Source organism: Astatotilapia calliptera, chromosome 17 (genome assembly GCF_900246225.1).
Source record: "Astatotilapia calliptera chromosome 17, fAstCal1.2, whole genome shotgun sequence".
NCBI lineage: Eukaryota > Metazoa > Chordata > Actinopteri > Cichliformes > Cichlidae > Astatotilapia > Astatotilapia calliptera.
In genome coordinates, this window is record NC_039318.1 from 10,918,593 (window position 1) to 10,931,134 (window position 12,542).

At 42.7% G+C, this 12,542-nt stretch overlaps 1 protein-coding gene across 1 annotated transcript; it reads right to left on the minus strand.

The window, feature by feature from the left end:
* Positions 1 to 606: 606 nt before the first annotated feature.
* Positions 607 to 7,042, minus strand: LOC113009455 (uncharacterized). Its single transcript, XM_026147741.1, has 2 exons — positions 6,894 to 7,042; positions 607 to 6,650 (listed from the first exon to the last, which is right to left on the minus strand). Exon 2 carries the CDS (start codon positions 6,488 to 6,490, stop codon positions 725 to 727), a length of 5,766 nt encoding a protein of 1,921 aa, XP_026003526.1. The 5' UTR covers positions 6,491 to 6,650; positions 6,894 to 7,042; the 3' UTR covers positions 607 to 724.
* Positions 7,043 to 12,542: the final 5,500 nt, after the last annotated feature.

Genomic DNA, 12,542 nt, shown 5'->3' on the forward strand with positions numbered 1-12,542 from the left:
CTCCCTGTAGTGTTCTGTTGCAGAGTGTAGCAACTCCGATCAAACACCAAGCTAAACCTCTGTCAATGAATACACGAGTCCGAGTAGAGTTGACTTTTTACTCAGAATCTTCATTTGACAAGCGGTGAAAACTGTAGTTGAAAAGAAATACAGAATAGAAAAAATGATCGTTTACATAAATATTGCATCATGAAATAACTCAAAATGTGACCTTACACCTTCGTGTTAGCTTTAGCAACAGTAATGATCATCAAAACTGCCCTTTTTTAACATGTACAAATCAACCTCCATGAATCACAAATAAAATATAATTTTTAACAAATACCGCTATTTATGCCTTTTTAACACCTTCACCATGAAATATATACACTTACGACGTTGCCTGAACAATGTTCCCAAGTGGATGGCTGTGGATAAGCCTCAGAGCAAGACCGCATGTCCCTCTCCCTCTTAGAGCAACCAGGAAGAGGAATTAAACAGGAAATGAAGTAATACAGGTCACCCACCAGGAAGTGAGGTCACCAGCAAGCTAACCTTCAAATTTAAAGCTTCTTAACATTTTGAAGTCTTTTTACTGTTCCTTTTAACTTAAATACATACGAAAGAATTACTTTAAGCAAACATTAAAGATAAATGAAATAAATGCCTTTGAGGCATCACACTCCCCGCCTGGCCTGTGTGAGGCCACTATGAACTGGAATGAGTCCAAACAACAGTCCTTAAATCAGTCCTTAGGCAGAAGAAGAACTACTTCTGCAACTGGCCTAAGGAAGGTTCTTGTGTCACCTTGGTCGGTCGTTTTTACTTCAACCTTTCTCACATGTCCATCCTTCCCAGGAAAGGTTGCTGTGACTATGGCCATGGGCCAGTAGTTGCGGATGGTCTGCTTGTCCCTGAGGAGGACCAGATCCCCAACTTGAAGGTTTCTGCGTGTCACTGTCCATTTTTGTCTTTGTTGTAAGGATGGTAAGTATTCTTTGCTCCAACGGGCCCAAAACTGGTTTGCGAGCGCTTGAACTTGCCTCCATTGTTTTGTGAAGAGGTCCTTGTCTGTGAAATCTCCTGGAGGAGGTGGAACTCCTGATTTCTGTGTGAGGAGCATGGCTGGTGAAAGAATGAAAGGTTGGTTTGGGTCTGTAGACACAGGTAGGAGTGGACGTGCATTGATGATAGCTATAATTTCTGCCATTAGTGTTGACAGCACTTCATGGGTCAGGCGACTCTTTTGCTGCAAGAGCATTGAATCAAGGATTCTCCTGGCAACACCAATCATCCGTTCCCATGAGCCTCCCATGTGGGAAGCATGCGGAGGTCTGAAGTTCCAGCTACATCCTTGCTTGCTGAGGTACCCCTGTACAGTATTACCCATCTCCAACTCCTTGCTAGCTCCAATGAAGTTGGTCCCACAATCAGACTGAAGTTCCTTTGCAGGGCCTCTGAGAGCGAAGAACCGCCTGAGAGCATTTATACAGCTAGATGTGTCCATAGACTCAATCAGCTCAATGTGGACGGCCCTTGAACTCAAACAACTAAACATCATGGCCCACCGTTTGCTCTCTGCCTGTCCTCCTCTGGTGCGTCTGGTTACAACAGACCAAGGACCAAAGACGTCAAGCCCCACGTATGTGAAGGGAGGGCAAACCTTGAGACGTTCCGGCGGTAAGTCGGCCATACGTTGTTCTTCCGGTCTCCCACGCAGCTTCCGGCAGATTACGCATTTGTGTAGGACTGAATTGATTAGTCGCTTCCCACCCAAAATCCACAGTCCAGCTGCCCTTACTGCACCTTCTGTGAGATGTCGACCCTGATGTCTCACCTGCTCATGGTGATGTCGTACGAGCAGTAAGGAAACGTAGCTGTCCTTGGGTAGGATTACTGGGTTCTTTTCTTCACACGTTAGTTGAGAATGTTTCAGTCTGCCTCCAACACAGATGAGACTACTCTCCAAAGTTGGACTGAGTTTATGCAACGGGCTGTTTGTGGGCACCACTTTGTTTTCTTGGAGGGCCGACAGTTCCTTGGCAAAGGCTGGCCTTTGTGCTACTTGCAGAATGACATGTTTCGCTTGAGCTATTTCATCCACAGTACGAGGTAAGCGGCATGTGTGCCACCCTGTACACCTGCTGTTTTGGTTTGAATGTTTGTGAGATCTTGCCACATGGATAAGGAAAGCCACAGCTCGCAGTAGAGAGGTAAAGGTGGAGAAACGGCGAAAGCGATCAGGGGTAAGTACAGGTTCCTTCAGATGAGTAGTGTAGGTGCGTACCTGTGGTCGAATCTCTGAGTCATTTCCCGGGTCGATGAGCTCAAACGTCTCACTGGTTCGTGTTGTTTCTGCAGATAACTGATGCAGGAATGAAGGTCCGGTGAACCAAGAACTCTGTGTCAGATGGGATGCAGGCAGAGATCTGGATGCATGGTCCGCAGGGTTTGCTTCCGTGCACACATAATGCCATTGTTCTGGTCTGGTAGATTGTCGGATACGTTGGACTCTGTTATGGACATATGTGTAGAAGCGTTTTGTCGTATTGCAAATGTACCCGAGCACCACCTTACTGTCCGTGTAGAACCTCACAGCATCCAATTTCAGATCCAGCTCCTCTCGGATGAGATCCGCCATTTCTACTGCAAGGACGGCAGCGCAGAGTTCGAGCCTCGGGATTGTTGGTTCAGACTGGGGTGCTAATTTGGCTTTGCCCATAATAAAACCTACTTCCACTTTTCCGTCCTCCTGGATGGCTCTCAAGTAAGCGATAGCCCCAATGGCCATAGTTGAGGCATCTGAGAATACAAACAACTCTGTGCGCACAGCTTTGGTGAGCGAGGTTGATGTGTATGCACGTGGCACATGAAGCTCCTTTAGGACTTGAAGAGAATCTCTCCAGGTTTCCCATTTCTTCAGCTTGTCTTCTGGGAGAGGTGCATCCCAGTCAGTCAGTTCTGAACTAAGTTCCCTAAGAAGAGCTCGTCCCTGGATTGTGACAGGTGCCAGCATACCCATCGGATCAAAAACACTATTGACGGTGGAGAGGACTCCACGTCGGGTGAAAGGTTTGATAATAGTTGATGCAGAGAATGTAAATGTGTCTTTTCTGATCTCCCAAAGCAAACCCAGGCTGCGCTGCATGGATGCTGTCTCCCCACTCAAATCCAGATCCTTAATGAGCGGGACACAATCTTCTGGCGGGAAAGCTCCAGTGACTGCTGGACTGTTCGACACAAACTTGTGCAAGCGGAGGTTTGATTCAGCAAGTGAAGCCTGAGTTTGTTGGAGAAGGTTGATTGCTTCTGCTTCAGATGGGAGAGACACCAAGCCATCATCCACGTAAAAGTGCCTTTCCACAAATTTAATTGTGTCGGCACCGTACTTCTGGGCACCTTCAGCAATGGCTCTTCGCATACCATAGATGGCCACAGCCGGAGATGGTGAGTTGCCAAAGACATGAACCCTCATGCGGTAGTCGATAACCGCCTTGGTGAGGTCGTTGTCCTCATACCACAAAAACCGGAGGAAGTTACGGTGCCTTTCGTGGACCAAAAAGGAGTGAAACATTTGTTGGATGTCGGCGAGGATAGCTACTCTCTCCCTTCGAAAGCGTAGAAGGACACCCAAGAGAGAATTGTTGAGGTCGGGACCAGTCAGAAGCACGTCATTGAGGGAGACCCCACAGTACTGAGCGCTGGAATCAAAAACCACCCTGATTTGGTTGGGCTTTTGTGGGTGGTATACCCCGAATGATGGAAGAAACCAGCACTCTTCATCTTCCTTCAAGGGCGGTGCCACCTCTGCGTGACCGTTGGCAATGACCTTCTCCATGAATGCCACATATTGCTTCTGCATCTCGGGTTTCTTCCTGAATTGGCGTTGCAAGGATTCGAACCTCTTAACCGCATGCTCTTTATTATTTGGCAAACGTTGCCGTGGCTCCTTGAATGGCAATGGAGCAACCCAACTACCAGTGTCATCTCTGTGGACATTTGTATCCATGATCTCTAGGAAAAGGATGTCTTCTATTGATGGGGCAGGTTTGTTATCATCTTCAGATTGTTTAAACACTGTGTGTCCTAGCATCCTCTCAGGCGTTTTGTTAGACCTGCTGAAGCTTGGCTGTGTTTCTTTGACATGCATGAAACTTGCACAGGGCTGAAATATGGAATGGCGACCGCTGTCTACCACATGGGTCTTGAATGTGTCCACTGTTGGCTTATGCACATTACCTAGGCACACCTCCCCTATCACCACCCAGCCTAGATCGAGACGTTGTGCAAAGGGAGCGTTGTGTGGCCCGTTAACTTGCTGCCTGACCTTGTGTGCTCTAAGCACGTCTCTCCCGAGCAGCAGGAGTATCTCTGCTTCTGGGTCTAGATCGGGGATGTGTTTGGCTATATGGTGGAGATGAGGATGATGCAAAACAGCACCTGGTGTTGGGATTTCTGCTCGATTGTTAGGGATTTCGGGGCACTCAAGGAGTGGTGGAAGAGGTATGAGCACGTTGCCGTTCAACGACTCTATCTGGAATCCCTCTGCCTTTCTGCCATACGTTTCGATGACACCGGAGCATGTTCTGAGATGGTATAAGAGTGGTTCGTTCTCCACACCAAACAGCTCAAAGAACTCTGGCCTGGCTAAAGAGCGATTGCTCTGGTCGTCCAGAATTACATAAGCTTTAATGGCTTTGTGTTTTGAATGTTTGGGGTAGACCTTTGCAAGGCAGATCTTAGAGCAAGAACGACCCCACTGGCCGGGGCCACAAACCTCTGTGCAGCTGGTTCTAACATCAGTTACGTTAGAGTCATCTTCTCCCTCCCCGCCATTCTCTTGTGGTGGTGGTGGAGCCTTGGTGAGTTGAGGTTGTGGGCCAGGGTGCATGGCTGCATCATGATAGATGCTTTCACACTCTAAGCATTTCACGGAAGATTTGCAGTCTTTGGCAACATGTGAAGTTGAAGAACAACACTTGAAGCATATTCCTTTCTGTTTTAGAAAGGCCTTCCTGTCATCGATGGACTTGTTTCTGAATGTCCTGCATTTTTTAAGTGGGTGAGGTTTATTGTGCAATGGGCAGTTCTTGTTAGCGTCGTTGTTGATTGTAGAGACATCTGTTTTGTGAACCGCGATAGACTTGTTGGTGTTAAAGCTCTTCATAGGTAATCTTTCTGGTTTTGTGGGGCTTGCGCCGTTGCTTTGACGAATAAAGCTGGGGTCATTTCGCTTCTTTGCCTCATGACAAACAAAGTTACAAAAGTAACTAAAGGGAGGGAAGCAGCCGTTATTCTCTTCTTTGTACCACGACCCAGATGACACCCACTTATCCTGGAGCCCATATGGGAGCTTGTCTACAATGGGTCCGATACCTCTGGAGGTGTCTAGATATGACAGCCCAGTGAGGTATCCATCCTCCTTTGCGCCTTGTATCTCCATAAGCAAATCCCCAAGTTCACGTAATCTGATGTGATCTTTGGCTGCAATTTTTGGAAAACTGTCAAGTCTCTGAAACAGTGACTGCTCGATCATCTCAGGGGCACCATAGCAGTCATTCAGCCTCTCCCATGCCTTGCGCAGAGCCAAACCAGCATTATTCACATGCACTGAGCGTATGCATCTTATTTGCTGTCCAGACTCTTTTCCTAACCATTTGGTCATGAGGTCTAATTCTTGTGTTTCTGTAAGTTGAACCTCAGCCACAGCATTAGTGAATGAGGACCGCCATGCACGGAAATTCTCTGGCTTATCATCAAATTGGTACAGTCCTGACGTAACGAGATCACGTCGCGCCAAATATTGTGCCAGAGGGTCTGGAGGTTGTGGCACGCTCACTGGAAGCATATGCTGGGGTGTTTGTGATTGAGCACTTATATACATGCGAGGGTTTGTTCTTTCGACGTCGGTCTTCGATTCAGCTCTGGTCAGTTTAGACAGGTTTGTTGTGGGTGGATGCGTCCCATTATCCACTTCAGGCTTGGGCTTGCTATTGCTATGTTGGAATTCCGCTAAGCTTACAGGTGGATGCCATGTTCTGAAACTGTCTTGTGATTCTGTACGGTCTACAGATTTAACAGGTGGGACAGATACTGGTGCGAAGGTAGACTGATTCTGATCATTTTGAGAGCAAACATATTCACTGGTACGTTGCAATCTAAGCCTGTCTTCTGACTCAGATTTCATATTTTCTACATTTCCATGCATTTCTGCTACATCTTCTAACACCTGTGCTTCAGCGATGGCTGCGTCTGCTTCACGATTTAATGTTAGCACTTCCAGCTCTGTATCAATTCTAGCAGCTTCCAACTGATTTTGAGCTTCTCTAGTTTTCCTTTCTGCTTCTCTAGCAGCCTTTTCCAATTTTAATTTAGCCTCCTGGCTAGCATATGATGCTCGTACCTTAGCAGCTTCTGCTTTAGCTCTGGCGCGAGCCGCACTTACAGATGATGCTGATGTCACGTTGCTCCTGGTATTTGATACCGATGACTTGTTGCTTGCTGCCATCATGAACACGTAGGACCATCGAGTGCCGTCTTTTCACTGTAGTGTTCTGTTGCAGAGTGTAGCAACTCCGATCAAACACCAAGCTAAACCTCTGTCAATGAATACACGAGTCCGAGTAGAGTTGACTTTTTACTCAGAATCTTCATTTGACAAGCGGTGAAAACTGTAGTTGAAAAGAAATACAGAATAGAAAAAATGATCGTTTACATAAATATTGCATCATGAAATAACTCAAAATGTGACCTTACACCTTCGTGTTAGCTTTAGCAACAGTAATGATCATCAAAACTGCCCTTTTTTAACATGTACAAATCAACCTCCATGAATCACAAATAAAATATAATTTTTAACAAATACCGCTATTTATGCCTTTTTAACACCTTCACCATGAAATATATACACTTACGACGTTGCCTGAACAATGTTCCCAAGTGGATGGCTGTGGATAAGCCTCAGAGCAAGACCGCATGTCCCTCTCCCTCTTAGAGCAACCAGGAAGAGGAATTAAACAGGAAATGAAGTAATACAGGTCACCCACCAGGAAGTGAGGTCACCAGCAAGCTAACCTTCAAATTTAAAGCTTCTTAACATTTTGAAGTCTTTTTACTGTTCCTTTTAACTTAAATACATACGAAAGAATTACTTTAAGCAAACATTAAAGATAAATGAAATAAATGCCTTTGAGGCATCACACTCCCCTTTCCCTTATCCACCTGCTGGCCTCCACCACTTGCTGATGTTGCTAAATCTGTGGAAGCTATGCCATAGCTACCGCCAAACAATTCAGTTATTTTTACACATTTGGCAGCGTCTGCCTGAAGGGCTTGTTTCTTTTTGGCCCTAATTTTTTCTGCACCTCCTTTCCTTTTTTTGTTCTCCATTTTCTTTAGTTTGTCTATAAGATTACTAAACAAGGGGGAGGGTGCATCCGACCTCCTCGGCTGTAATTGGTCCAGCCCAGAGTCGATCATGACCAATTGGCCAATCCAACACCTTTCATTATTTATACCCTTCCAAAAAAAATAAATAAAATTGATCGGCCCATAAAAACAAAAAATCGCCAGTGGCCCACCGGGCAAATGCCCGGTATGCCCGATGGCCAGTCCAGCTATGCCTGACGCTAACTGTAGCACATTTGCTAACCCCCTGTCTTCTACCACTGATAGTGGTCTACAGTCCTGAAGCCAGTCATTTCATCAAGTTTGGGGTGCCGAACTGGGACAGCTAACGCTACCAGCTCCCACAGTTTCTGTGCTCGCTGTAACATGCTTCACACTTAGATGGTACCCTAAGGTTGTAATGCTTCGGTGGTATGCAAACTCCTGTTTGCACAGTTTGCACAAAACCACGCTTTTATTAAGGCTTCCGTCGGGTAGTCTTTTGAAATGAAATTTGTCTCCAATCAGTCCAAGCAACGCGCTTTCTTCTGATTTATCCATTTATGTAGCTCTGATGTGTCCATCAGTCTAATCTGCGTACTAGGAAATCGTGCATTAACAAAAGTTCGAAGTTTGATTGGAATGCAAAGTGTGATTAAATGCGTTATGTTTTTTTTAACGCAATATTTTTTTGTAATTAATTAATCGCAATTAACGCGTTAAATTCCCACCCCTAGTTAAAACATCAATAATGTAATTCAATTTTAGTATTGAGGTACACACTTCTTGGTGTATAACACAATGCAAAAATACTCATTTCAGTTCTGGGTTCATTTAAGTCACTTTATCTTGCATCCAGTTCAAAACTTGGACTTTATTTCCTGCCAGATTTGGTCATAAAATCTGCCAGTTCGTCTGACTGCCAGCTCCATTATAATCTCCAAAAAAAATGTTTATCCCAATTATCACTTCAACATCTCGTATTAAAGATGAAGTCAGAAATGTCCAAATTTCCAGCAGTGCATTTGATCCATCTTGTTACAATTTGCCCAGAGAGGGGCTCATTCTTAAATTAATTAAACTGCAGTCAAACAGCAATCTGCTCCTCACACGCACCTCACACAGCTTTACCTCTGACTTCATTACATACTTTTATATCTGTTTCCTGTTAAAAAAAAAAAAAAAAAACTCTATCAAGCGCTCTTTTTTTTAAATCTTTGCTGGATTAAATGGAGCTAACTATATGACTAACTATCCTAATTTTCTATTGACCTAACGAGGTCTGTCAGGGACAACAGAAGGGCCAGATGTGGCCCAGGGGCATACAAAGGCCAGTTCTGTTCTAAAATAACTACTCTGTGCAGGTTTCTGTACTGCAGACTGGTGTTTCTGTGTACTCTGTGGGGGAGAGTCAAACATCGACAAGCACAGGCAAAGAAGAGAAGGCTCCCTTGATTTACTAACAAGCCCTGCTAAAATGCAGAAAGAACAAGCAGTTCATATTATGAAACCTAACTGTGGTGCTGACTGAAAAACACTTAAACCCACTGTTACTAACTGGTATGTCCTTGTGTTCAAGAGGAGGCATTCCTAGCCTGTGTTGAACACTTTATTAAGATTGAAGGATTCACTAACTAGAAAGTTATGAGTTTGCATCAAAGATCAAAGAGCAGCAGTCCTGATGCAAGATGGAAAAAATCATATTTATGCAGCCCTTTTCCTCTGAAAAGTGCTCCACAGCAAAGCAAATGACAAAATCAAACAGTGAAATAATAAACACAAAGAAGATTCTAATCAAACATAAAGAAAAGAGAAAATAGCAAGAATGGTAAAAATTAAGATGAAGACCAGCTAAGAAGATGCAAAACTTAGTGCATCTACCAATGTGTTTGGGAACTAGAACTTTGGAGGCTGTGAACATAATATTATAGATATATAATATTAAGATGTTTATTGGACATCACTGCTTCGATTTGCTACAGCACAGAAAGTCTGGTAATACCAGTAATGCTTTTATCATTGCAAATTTAATATATTGCTGATATATAGTACTGATTTCTGGAACTTTGAGTTTGCACCTTTTTTGCCATCTGTTATGTTAAACCTCCTGTAGAAACCTATTTATTCCCAGCAGAACACATCTTGTGTTTCTTGACAATGTTTAAATATAGTCCTCCTCTCCAAATCTATCTTGGGGACAGAATTAAGTTGCTGTGTCAGATAACATCTACTCTTGGTGCTCATTCCCCGCTTACCTGCTGTTAGCCCTAGTTAGCATATAATGCAAATGAGTCTCAGTGGAATCTGTGAAAATAATTGCCTCATTTATCCAGACATCCGCTTCACTTTGATATTGAAATCTTTTTGCCCATTAAAATGTAAACAGATGCACGCTGGCATATTTAGGCTTTCTCACAGTCACAGGCAAACAAATACACATCCACACACGAAAAAGACAAACGCTTCCTCCATACATAGAATGCTAAACTGTTTTTTTCTCTGTTTCCTAAGCATTAATCCATCTGCACTGGGGAATTACTAATTTTAGCTACATGTAACAGAGTTATTTATAGTCAGATAACTGATAAAAGTATGTTTAATTAAATGATGGTGTGACATTCAGAAATGTTATTTTACAAATTATTTTATAGTCATCTTCTGTCAACTTTTGCTGCGTCTTTTTGAGATGTTGCATCACCAAACCTGTTGTAAAAACGTGAGTTTAGCATCCTAAAGAACAGGATAACTTACAAGTTAATGGACAGCTTTAAGTGCTGTGTATGCATATTAGTGGCCAACGGGAGGTCATTTTGTACAGACTTTGGGAGACTTGATCAAGCATTACCTTACCTTTTGGAGTAGTGTAGCGTTCAGCTCCATCTTGCCAACCCAGTTATAAAAGGTTGGGATACTGTGTATAAAATAAAAATAAAAAGAGAATGCAATGTTTTGCTAATCTCATAAATCCATATTTTATTCACAATATAATAAAGAAAAGCTCAAGTTTAAACTCATTTTAAATTTTGATGACAGCAACGTGTCTCAAAAAAGTTGTGTAGGGACAATAAAAGGCTGGAAATGTAAGTGGTAATAAAAAGAAACAGCTGGAGAAATATTTTGCAACTAATAACGTTAACTGGCATCAGGGCACTAACGTGACTACATATGAAAAGAGGAAGAGATTCTCAGAAGTAAAAATTGACAGAGATTCACAAATCTGCAGAAAATTGCTTCTTTAAATCATTGAACAATTTCAGAATAATGTTCTGCCACATAAAATTGCAAGACTTTGGATATCATATCGATGATATCTACATGCCATCATCATAAGATTCACACAATCTGGAGAAACTCAGTACTGGAAACCTGTGATCTTTTGGCATTGTATTAAACACACACATGATTCAGTCGTGGAAATCATTGCATGGGCTCAGGAACATTTCTAGAAATCAGTCTGTTAACACTGTGCCACCCACAAACGCAAGTTAAAACTCTATTGTGCAAAGAAGAAACTATAGCTGAGCATGATACAGGAGGACTGCCGTCTTCTCTGGGCTGAAGCTTATTTAAAATGAATTGAGACAAAGAGAAAAAACTGTTTTAGGGTCAGACAAATCAATATATGAACTTCTCTTTGGAAAATATGGATGTGACATCCTCCAAACTGAAGAGGAAAGAGACCGTCTGGCTTGTTTTCAGCATTCAGTTCAAAAGGAAGCATATCTCATGGTATGATTGGCAAATCACTGGATTCTGTTTTTATTTTAACTCATTCACTGCCAGCCATTTTCAAATCAGGTAACTCCCCACTGCCAGGGTTTTTGAGCATTTTTACTCATCTTTGAAGAGCCACAGAAAACTGTGTGTTATGATCATATAAACGCTGAACCTACCAAAATGAAGAACAGACTCTCTTCTTTCATCCAAAAAAAAAAAAGCTTGTTTCTACCATTTTCCATTCTTTAGTAATCAGCTGTAGAAGAGAGGTGGGTTCCACCAAAAATGCCTGTTTTGACCAAAAAAAGGGAGAAAACGAGCTTTTTGTGAAAAATACATTTCAAGCAGAAAAGTGCCTTTGACACTAATATTTCTTGCTTTGTGACACCTCTAACATATAAAATAGTTTTTCACTTCTATAAAACAGAAATAACACTGAGAAAGGTTATGTTTTATCAAAACAATTTATTTACAAATATATGAAAAAATAAAATGTACATAGTGAAACATTTATTCACAATGAATAATTCACTTTTGTGTGGTAATCATTATAACACTTTCCGGGATGCAAGGGCACACAACAAGACTTGCACCACATTTTTGTCTCACTGCGCAATCCCTTACGTGCGCAAACCCTGCACCTCCTTGCAGGTCTACTTTTACTGCTGGTGGGCTTCAGTTTTTCAAGTTGGTGCCTGCCTAGGTCACCGTCTAGCCTGCTATCAGGGTCGGTGTTGTAAGGTGCCCTTGGGGTTTTTCTGCCTTTCCAGTCACCTTCCCCTTCAAATCCCACACCTGCCCCCTCCCATTGAAAAACGTAATTGACGTCTATAGACGTCAATGGCAGTGAATGAGTTAATTTTACATTCCAATTTTTGGGGAATTTCGGTTATGTTTAATTTCAATATTACCTATACCAGATGGAGACAAATACGAAACAATCGATGGTGCCAACAGCTGTAAAATTATAAAAGGACTCATTAGTAATTCTAAACATTTGATAGTAGACAGGAAGCAGAAACAACAAAACCAGGTCAAAGGTCAGAGTTCATGAGTTCTTGGTGCGGTCTGATCAAAGTCCATACTTAAATCAGATTGAGATGCTTTGGCATGACCTTAAACAGGCAATCCATATTTGAAAACCCTCCAGTGTAGTTTTTAAATAATTTCATTTAAGTAATTCTCTAAAGAAGAGTTGGCCAAAACTCCTCTGCAGAGATGTGCATTTGATCACAGTTCTTGCTGCCAAGGGTGGCACAACCAATTATTAGGTTCACAATTGTAACAGGTAGATTTGGATAGTTTTTTGTCCGCTGCAGAGAGGAATCTGGAGAAATGGAGGCGAGACGAAGACAGACAGAGAAAGAAAATATCCATTCGTCTAGCAGCGTCTGTGCCTTTAGTTTGTTCGGAGCTGGTCTGCTGGTCTATATAAATCAATGTAATGAGTAAATGTAATG

Coding starts and splice junctions, on each gene's coding strand:
- LOC113009455 (XM_026147741.1), bottom strand. CDS start 6,490: ATGATGGCAGCAAGCAACAAGTCATCGGTATCAAATACCAGGAGCAAC.